At 36.3% G+C, this 10170-nt stretch overlaps 1 protein-coding gene across 1 annotated transcript; it reads right to left on the bottom strand.

Moving 5' to 3' along the window:
- Positions 1 to 214: 214 nt before the first annotated feature.
- Positions 215 to 9204, bottom strand: LOC147855796 (protein ROOT HAIR DEFECTIVE 3-like). The gene is made up of 22 exons (XM_087330056.1): positions 8774 to 9204; positions 7995 to 8061; positions 7746 to 7848; positions 7528 to 7598; positions 7367 to 7430; positions 7107 to 7172; positions 6978 to 7025; positions 6830 to 6892; positions 6679 to 6735; positions 6411 to 6569; positions 5883 to 5951; positions 5672 to 5763; positions 4824 to 4902; positions 3838 to 4003; positions 3612 to 3736; positions 2507 to 2769; positions 2332 to 2428; positions 2045 to 2230; positions 1775 to 1879; positions 1613 to 1707; positions 1421 to 1517; positions 215 to 902 (listed from the first exon to the last, which is right to left on the bottom strand). The coding sequence occupies exons 1-22, from the start codon at positions 8922 to 8924 to the stop codon at positions 627 to 629; spliced, it is 2499 nt and encodes an 832-aa protein (XP_087186182.1). The 5' UTR covers positions 8925 to 9204; the 3' UTR covers positions 215 to 626.
- Positions 9205 to 10170: the final 966 nt, after the last annotated feature.

Below are 10170 nucleotides of genomic sequence, written 5' to 3'. Positions count from 1 at the left end.
ATATTGTATGTATTGTTGGCATTTTTACATAACTTGGCCTTGCCTCACATAGACGATGTGGCTCAAATTAACTCATACTGTCAAATTCTAAATAAAATGCATCCCCACCAACAAAATTCAACATCTTGAATCAGGCTGCCCCCCTGAGACTTAACCCAACCAATACTACAAACATCCAGAAAGAGAAGGTAGCATTAGTTGAAAGGTCTTCTGGAACAAAACCAATCACCTAGGTATGTAAAATTGCATTCCAAACCAAAGAAAAAACAATGATCTTCCATGGGGTATTTCAGGCCAAATCCCACATGTACCACCAAAATTTGTGTCAATCTCCTTTCTCTTCATACATCGGTTATAGCACCCAAAACTAAAATTAATTTAGTTATAAACTAAATAAATAATTCCTACCTCAACGGTAAAAGCTCAGGCACGTAGATACCTTCAGCAAGTTGTATCGTGAGCTACAGGTGCCTTAAATTTTTATATATAATATTTTTGCTACCTCTTTTGAGTAAAAACTCTTGCTGGAAAAAGATGCCATGTTCTCCAAGGATAGTAGTGTTAATTACTCAAGAGAAGCGAAAAATTATAGCCTGGCAAGATATATTACAAGTAGTTTATTGTTCTCAAGACGGAACCTTAGAGGGTTTCCGATACTTCAAGGAGCTCTCTCTGGTATTCTCTCCATTTTGAGATGAATTTTCCTCCACATTTGGAAAAGATGCCATTTCAACTTCACTACGATTTTGTCGGCTATAATTGCTCGAGCCAACACTGGTGTTGCTGCTGTTGCTGAAGCTTTGATGATTATTAGCCACTTGTTGCCCTTCCTCAGCGAGCCTCTTCAAGAAATTCATCAGTGTAGGGAGCAACTTTGCCGATACTGATATTGCCCCAGACAACTGAACAAAACAAAATAGTTGTTAGTTTTTTAAAACAGCAAAAGCTGCATTTCGGCCAAGTGGTTCAGTCCCTTCACTTTAACAGTGCACCATACAGTGCCATTTTGGGAAACACAAGAAAAATATCAATTCGATCAGGAGATTGCATCAATTTTAAACATGTTCACAAAACATCCCTTATTTTTCTCGAAATAAAAATAATTTGAAGAATACTAACAAATATTCTCAAATTTCCCAAAATGTCCATTCATCATTGTTCATGTAATTCCCATTGTATCCCTCTTAGTTCCATTGGGTAATGTTTCTGGACCCTCCAAGACGTTGGAGCGTTACAGTGCACAAAGATTAAATGCCATGATCATCATCATCTCTAACTCTGCAATTTCCCTCTTACCTTACAGTGCACTGAAATTAATTGCAGAGAAATTTTTGACAGTATTTTGGGAAATTTGGTAAAGAACAAAACGTGGTATTTAGATCAATTTCCTACAAAACATTTGACTGTGTGTCACACTTACAAGCCCATGTTGGAATTCTCTTTCAATGTCAAGTTGCACCCACACAGCTCTCCCAAGCAAAAAAAGCACGAACAGTATCACAAGATACAATGGATTCCTGAGAAGAAAACTAATCATGTTTAATGGTATCCATCAACAGCAGAGCTGCTACATGCATAGCATTGACATCAAAGAAAGTTTCAAAAAGTGAACCTCAAAAGCATCATAAATTCATTGAATCCAAGAAAGACCATTGCAACAATGGCCCATGGTGGTGGCAACCATGAAGAACCACGCTTGCTAGCTTCCTGAGAAACACCAGGACAAAGTTTAACATTGTAACTAAAATGCACAAAAGACTATCCAATGTTTAACCTGGGCTGCGATTGCTTGAGTTATGGTGTACTCTATCTCTCTGTTAAACTGCCTCCATAAACCTCGGCATTGTACTGGTGTGATAAGTGTTTCAGCTTCTGGTATCTGAAAAGATACCCATAGCTTTATGAATCTTGTCCATAAACTCAAACCTGAATACTCTGATTGTTATTATGATATGTATAGATATAGAAAGACGCATGCATACACAACTATATACATACATTCACGCATTCATACATCTATATAGATAGATAGATATGGATATACCCCCTCCCATGTGCTTGATGCAAGGGCACTTGATCCTGACATGTTAGCAAGGCTTCTCTCCAGACTACCAACTTGAGAAGCAGAATCACTTGAATCGGTTAACAAGGACAAAAGAGCAGTTTCAATATTGTCCTTTCTCTTGTCCTCAAGCCGTAAGGCTGAGAGAACTGAGAGAAGCTTTATGGCCTGCAATGTACAGGGTGTCAATTGACCATTGTCTCCTCTCTTTCTTAGGGAAGAAAATGAACCAGAATTTAATCAATTCAAGCCGCCATAAAGGGCATTACCGACATGCGCGCATCATGAATAATAGCCTTCATATCCTCATTACCAGTCCAAACCCTCGGCATAGAGTCAGGTCCATGACTAAAAACTGTCGTGAATCTGTTCATTCATATATCAGCATAAAGAGGCAAAAGGTTGTGTACCAATTTCTTTGCATAGAAGAAAGTCCATCTTTACCTTTCCTTCATTCTGATCAAAGCTTGGTTTGCTTCTTCGCTTGCTTTCTTTTCAATCACTCGTTTTCCAGTTTCACATAAATTTGAGATCATGGACTCCTTTTCATCTGTATCCATCTCAAAGCCAAAAACAGCATTTAAAAGGCCTGTTTTCACAGTTTGAGTTTCTTGTATCAACAGTTTCTTTATGGCAACCCAAGTGTCAGGTGTAGCAGCATCCAATAAGGCTGCAGTGGGTTCCGCAAGAGCTTTCTCAAGACGTTTCTGCATAAGAATGCCAAAAAAATATCTATAAGCAATAAGCTTGCTTTGCTAAGGAAAAACAATAGTGATTTTCCCATCTTTTATGCGACCAATTAAAAACCTTGATAACAAAAACAAATGTGAAAGTTCAACTTCTCATGAACTATTAAATTAAAATCTTGCTGAGGAAAAACACATGTGAAAAGTGATTTTGCCATCTTTTATGCGACTAAATAGAAACATTGATAACAAAAACAAATGTGACAGTTCAACTTCTCATGGACTATTAAATTAAAAGCTTGCTGAGAAAAAACACGTGTGAAAAGTGATTTTCCCATCTTTTATGAGACTAAATAAAAACCTTGATAACAAAAACAAATCGGAAAGTTCAACTTCTGATGTACTACTAAACTAAAAGCTTGCTGAGGAAAAACACATGTGAAATTTTCCATCTTTCCATGGTCTACAATTAAAAGCTGCAGAAGATGCTCAATGAATAGTCCTCATCATTCATGAACTATCTTATGCAAAAACAAATGTTAAATTTCCATCTTTCACAAACTCATTAAAAGTTTGTCAAGGAAAAATACATGTGAATTTACTGTCTTTCATGGACTAGAATAAAAATCTCAGGAACAATGAAGTGAAATTCGTAACCAATTACAATTTCGTGGCTACAATTAAAAGTTGCAGAATATGCTCAATTAATAACCTACACCTTCCATGGACTATCTTAAGCAAAAACCAATATGAAATTCTCATCTTTGATGGACTGATTAAAATCCTGATAACGAAAAATAGATGTGAATTTACCCACTTTCATGAACTACAAAAAAAAATTGCTCAGGAAAAAGGAAGCAAACCTCGTAACTAGTGACAATTTCAGCAAGCTTTTCTGTCCGTACTGCAGTTGTGTGAGTTTCTATCTCTCGCCGAAGTTTCTCTCGAGCTTTAGTAGAATCCCATCTAGAGATCTTAACAAAACAATCTATACAACCACCAAAATAAACAATAATAATTTACCACATCATATCATTGGAGTAGTGTCTGGTCTCTCTTCAAATATTGCAAGTAAAATGGATTTGATACCTTCACACCCATGATCAAACTCAGATAAGCATGCTTCAGCACAGCGTGAAGCTTTAATGGCAAATCCTTCTTCAATGGAAGACGGAAGTTCAAGATCTTTCTTCAACTTATCAAATGCCTTCAATCTGTGATGTGATATCATAGCTTGATATGCAGGGTACACCATCTACAGTTGAATCAAGAGTTATGATCAGATTGGTAGAGCATGTAACAGAACAACTGTGTTATGTGATAAAATGAAGCTGATTATTACGAAAAAACAAATAATGATTCCACGATGTCCACTTTCTTTCACATTAGCTGATTAGTCACGTCAGCTGGTGTACACTCCTGTACTCTCCAGAACACAACCGCATGAACAGAGAGATTCTATGGTTCAATAGTTGTTTATAACTGCTTTCTACAGAACTTCTCCAACACGGGGAGATACTTGATCTACTTCAGATACCAATAAAGAGCATACTGAGTAGCAAGAGTTCATATATACATATTAAGAAAGGAAGTCCAATATATGGGCTAAGGCATTGAGTTTGTATTACTCAATCAAATCATCTTATGATACCATGATGCACCTCTTCATAGAGTCGTCCCTTTAATCCTCATGGATTTCGGAAGCATTTTCATAGGATAAAAATATATCTAGTCATCGACAACCTTTGTGGCATAATAATTACTCAGCTATGCCTCAATCAGATCATTTTTGGCTGCAGATAAAGATGGATATCGATAGATTACATGGACAACATTTCACAGTTTGTAGTTTGATGTACAATTATCCACGGTTGGGATATATAACCACATTACTAGCCATAGTATGGCATATGGAAATTAGTTTAAGACATTAGCATCTACTGGTGTCTTACTAAAAGAACAAGATATAAGCCATGTTTTGCAAGGTAACTTTTCATTCTTGATGCTCAGCCCTTATCATATAACAGTGCATTATTCTCCCGTATCAATCAGTGCAAAATAATGCAAAATCTTACCTCTAAAGCTTTACTGAGAAGTATTGCACGCTTTGCTTCCCTCACACCTTCATCGAAGAAGGTTGCTTCAGCATCATACCTTTTTCCAAATATACATGAAAATTCAGGATATATACAACTCAGAACCATGAGTGTTCAATAATATCATCTCTCACTGAGTTTGCTTAACTATTTCGCTAGTAAAACCTGACTGTTTTAAGATAAATTTAGTGAAATAGTGCACATCGTATAAACAGACAGTAAAGAGTATTCACGTGTTGTGAGTAGATTAAAGATTATATGTTTCTATCCCACTAGCATCTTCCTTCTCTAATACCATCATTCTCCCCAACATGGAAGTCACTTGACATGTTGATGATTTGTAACAGATCATCCAAGACATACACAAGGAGCTCCAAGTCGCCCAAGCATCAGTACACCTCTTAGGAAGCAAAGACCTCCAGGATCACTAAATCACAATTAAACATGGAGAACAAGAATATATCGGCATATAGACTCCATCATAATCTTTTTATGTTCTACTCCTCAACGTAGCATTGAGAGTATGTCATGAACATCCTAACCATGTGGCATAAAAATTAGTTCCAGATAGAGACAATGACAGAAAAGATAAATAGTCATGAACAAATGATGATGATAAGACAAATTATTTTATCTCATAACATCTAGCCCCACTTGGTTAAAGATACAGTCCATTCATTAGTCAAAGAGCCACTTCCCATGGACAGTCCAAAATACATCAGTCAAAAAGTAGCATCCAATCCTACTTCTTATGAATCCAACGTATAAAGTCATCACATATCCGCAGATAAGTCATTGGCCTCCCTAATGCGGAAAACAATTCATACCTCGCAAGATTTTGACCGAGTATGTTGTTTAGCTTCTTGCCAAATCCTGGAACAATACCAGCTAACGAATCTTCTTCTAGTGTCTTCCATTCCTTTGGAGATTTTTGCATGGAAATCAAATAAGCCAATAATGAGTTGATCCTTTAGAACATGTACTTATAATCTATTATAAGGAAATATCTAAAGTTAAAAATTGAAGCTTGGCAGCTACCTCATTTTCAGCCAGTTCCTTCAGTTTCTCATTTGCTATCTCTTCACAACGCACTGTTGCAACCATAATCTATCCATACATAGGGAAGGCAATTACAAGTTGGAAAACACAGGCATATGAATGAATAGATCCAGTATGCAAACATACACATAGAGAAAGACAAATACCATTGTATTTGTATCTATATTGATATGTAAAATTACAAAAAATGATCATTTTCAGCAGTTCCTTTCAGTTTTTTATACACAAAAAGCACAAAAGTTCAAAGGTAGAAAACGATCATTTTCAGTCAGTTCCTTCAGTTTTCATTTGCTATCTCTTCACAATGCACTGTTGCAACCATAATCTATCCATACATAGGGAAGAAAATTACACGTTTGAAAACACAAGCATACTAATGCATAGACCCAATATGCATACATACATGTTAAGAAAGACAAATACCACCATGTGTATATCTATATCCATATGTACATTACAAACACATATACAGAGAATACACATCTTCAAGGGTAGAAAATGAGGAACCTTATGAGTTGGCAAATCGAGATCTTTATTCTCCTTGATTATTTTCCATATTTCATGTGTACTGAAAGGGAAACCTGACCCAGGTACAACAGCCCTTCTATCTCCAGCAAGACCTCCTGGAGCAATTGAGTTTATGAAGCGCTGACGAAGCTCTGAAACCTAATGCATTCAAACATACATAGAGAAGATTTTTTAGCCTGATATACAATGAGGAAGTTGGTTTTCAGAGAAAATATATGCAGAATACAAAAAGAAAAGCAAAGATTGCCTGGTCTAAAAATTGTTCTTCCTTTTCTTCATAACTAGCCAATGCAGTAACTTCAACCTGACAGCATAAAAAGATACAATTCAAACACAAATTTCATATTTGATTAATTGCAAATGGGTTTTGGAGCATATATAGTATATAGCACTCTTACAATGAAGAATTCGCTAATAGGAGTGGTCTTATGCTTGGTGGGTTTGGGAACTGAATCCCAAATCTGCATTAATAATTTAATTATTTAGTGCCATCTGAAAGTTAGAACTTTTTGATCGACCATAGAGGGTGACCTCATGAAGCCTTACTTTTTGTACATCCTCTCGCAGTATACGCTCTAATACATCTAGAGGAGTCTGGTTCAGATAATAAAATAGGATAAGATTTTTCATAAATTTAACATAAGGAGATGTAAAAAGGAAAAAGCGTATACATACTTTGGTCTTATCACGGATTACAAATAATAAAGTTGATTTGCGAGAAGTAAATAGTCGCATCATCACCTATATGTAAAGAAAAACGCACATAAAAAATATGACATTTATTCTGTCAAATATCTACCATATGCAAGAGTAAGGAGGCAAATGTATTAGTGTCTTTTATGTTAGTTTTGAACATGTGTGTTGAGGAATATAAACCTTAAAATCACAGTATATAGAATTTTTTGTCTTTCCCTCTAAAGCAGAAATGAACTCGCCTGAAACACAGTCTTAAGAAGTGGTTTGTTAGCTGCTTGTTCACGACCGATATCATGGCACCACCTGCATAATGTTTTAACTTCAAAATTTGAACGATAATGCTCGGGGGGAAAAAACAACTAGTTACAGCATCCAGTGTGAGCAATGGATAATTATGTACATGTTTATGAGGACAATGTCGGACACCGCCAGAGCAAAAAGCGAACTTTGTTTTTCAAATGTTGTCTCATCCTACACGTTACAAAACATTGTCTATTAGAGTAAAACTTTCAACAACCCCAGATATTCCTCATCGTGCTTTTTCCCGAGTCAGGCAATTATAATTATCATAGATTATGCATGAGTAGGCATTATTTCATAAACATTTAAAAACTTTACCTCTCCTCTCTCACGTCCATCTGTACCTTCCAGGTCCATTATCAATGTCAATGGTTGAATGCCCTTTGCTCTTGATAGCCAAATTCCTTGTGTGGTTTGGCTCCTAGTTTATGAATAAAAATCAAAATAACTCATCACTAGTCTAGAACATCCAAAATATTGTGAAATCAACGGAGTCTGGTCAAACATAAGTTCCGTCTATATACTCACAACAACTAAAATTTACCAAGGTGGAATGGAAAAACTGACCTTCCTTTGAAGGCATCCATTTCTCTAAAGTTGGTGCCAAATAAATGATTCAGTAATGTACTCTTACCTGTTATATAAGAAAACGAGAGAATGTTACAGAAAGCTAATTGATATATATATACAGTTAAGTATATATAAGCATACAAATAAACATAATATGATGTGTGAGAATATACATGAGCATAATGTGACATTTAAGCATATACATGGGCATAATATGGCATGTAAGCATGTACATAAGCACAACGTAGTGTGTATGCATGTACATATAAAACATGATATGATGTCTATGTAACATATATACATAAGCATAATATAATGTATATTTATATACGTAGGCATAAGAAGATGTCTATGTATTCCATGACCATAAACGACATACATCCATGTGCATAAGCCTAACATGATTTCAATGTATGCGATAAGCATAATAAGATGTGCGATAACTGTCCACGTATCTGATGATCATAACATGATGTGTAATATGTATCCATGTACAGAGGGATATGGTGTCTATGCATGTGATGAGCAAAAAGAATGTGCAATACGTAACCATGTACCTGAGCATAAAACGATGTCTACATATGTTATGGCATCACAAGATGTGTCCATGTACATAAACATAATTCGATCCATATTCATGTATATGAAAAATGATATAATGCTTATTAATCCATGAGGATCTAACATACATAGGAAACAGAACATGAAAAATACAAAAGTAGATAATAAAAACAAAACCAAGAGTCTCAAATCATCTCAACAAATTTATAGCTTACCACTACTTTGTGGACCCATGATTGATACCACTGCATAAGAAAGACCACATTCTGACAATCTGATGGACTTCACAAAAGAATCCAAATCAAGTTCATTAAACCTCCCCTGGCCATCGATCAACTGAACTGAAGGTAACCGCTCTCCAGCCATATTGTATCTGATCCACTCAAAAACAAGTACGACAAGGAGGAATATCTGACGAGTGTATTCTCCCTCCCTCAATCAAAGGAATCTTTCCTCTGTCTCTGTCTCTGTCTCTCTCTTTCTGGGTGATCTCTCAAGTCGATCACAGAAGAGAGATCTCGAATGAGGGGAGGAAGATCAATATATACGCAGAGTAGTGACAGTGAGAGACAGACAGGCAGGCAGGCAGACAGAGGAGGCCTTCAGAGAATGTATTGATTCCTTTTTTAAAAACAAGAAACTCTGTTTCCATTTCTTTATCTGAACCATTTTCTATTGGACTGATTTATATGAGTTTCCTTTTGTCCTGCCCACACATGGCTTGCACAATGTGAGCAAAACCAAAATAAACATCTCTCCATGTATGTGTATGTGTCTTTGTGTATGTGTATGTGTATGTGTATCTATCTTTGTGTATGTGTATGTGTATGTGTATGTGTATGTGTATGTGTATGTGTATGTGTATGTGTATGTGTATGTGTATGTGTATGTGTATGTGTATGTGTATGTGTCTTTGTGTGTGTGTGTGTGTGTGTGTGTGTGTTTGCCTACATTCACTCGCTAGCCATTCAATGATTTTGCGGTGCCCATAGTCCTGTGTTTCTCTGTTGTTAACTTGCTCTAATGACTGCTGATAATGGTGCTCGTTTCTAGAGCCAACTCAAGTAACATATACTTTGGTGTTAACCCCCCCCCCCCCCTTGACGAGCAAACACCTTGTTGACCAGCTACTCGATGATTTCGCACCGTCATTTATGGTTGTTTATCGCCTCTTATGATGGTGCTCACTTACCGTGAATGCAAAGTATGCTTCAATGTGTAGACTTCAAGCTAGTTGAAAAATAAATGCAACTAGAGTGATGCTCATGGATGAGAAGTGAAAGTAATGTTATTTAATACCATGGTAACACAAGTTTTGCATTATAGAGTAGAAGCGTGGGGAGGCATTTGTCTCTCCCAATGCATGGAATGAGATTGAGAAGATTCAATATATGTTTTTAATGAGATGATTAGGAGTTAAATACACCTCCTCCTATCAAGTTATGCTCTTGGAACAAGTGTTTGACCTATAGAGATATTGGCGCTACAATGAGTGTATAGATACATTACAAAACTGGAGAATATGCCAAATCATAGATTACCACGTCTAGCTTGGAATGTTGGATGTAAAGTACAAAAGAATCACAAGAGCAAAACTCTCTCGTTCGATTGA

Source organism: Azolla caroliniana, unplaced genomic scaffold (genome assembly GCF_043228905.1).
Source record: "Azolla caroliniana isolate FFs.n. ecotype wild unplaced genomic scaffold, voAzoCaro1.0.p SCAF_14, whole genome shotgun sequence".
In the NCBI taxonomy this organism is placed as follows: Eukaryota; Viridiplantae; Streptophyta; class Polypodiopsida; order Salviniales; family Salviniaceae; genus Azolla; species Azolla caroliniana.
This window is presented reverse-complemented; position numbering and strand designations above follow the sequence as displayed.

Bases quoted from the DNA above. Each gene is read 5' to 3' on its own strand.
- LOC147855796 (XM_087330056.1), bottom strand. From the start codon at position 8,924: ATGGCTGGAGAGCGGTTACCTTCAGTTCAGTTGATCGATGGCCAGGGG. The intron at 6,570-6,678 runs GCAATCTTTGCT...TGAATGCATTAG, and splicing joins AAGAACAATTTTTAGACCAG to GTTTCAGAGCTTCGTCAGCG. The intron at 3,737-3,837 runs GTATCAAATCCA...GTGGTTGTATAG, and splicing joins GTTTGATCATGGGTGTGAAG to ATTGTTTTGTTAAGATCTCT.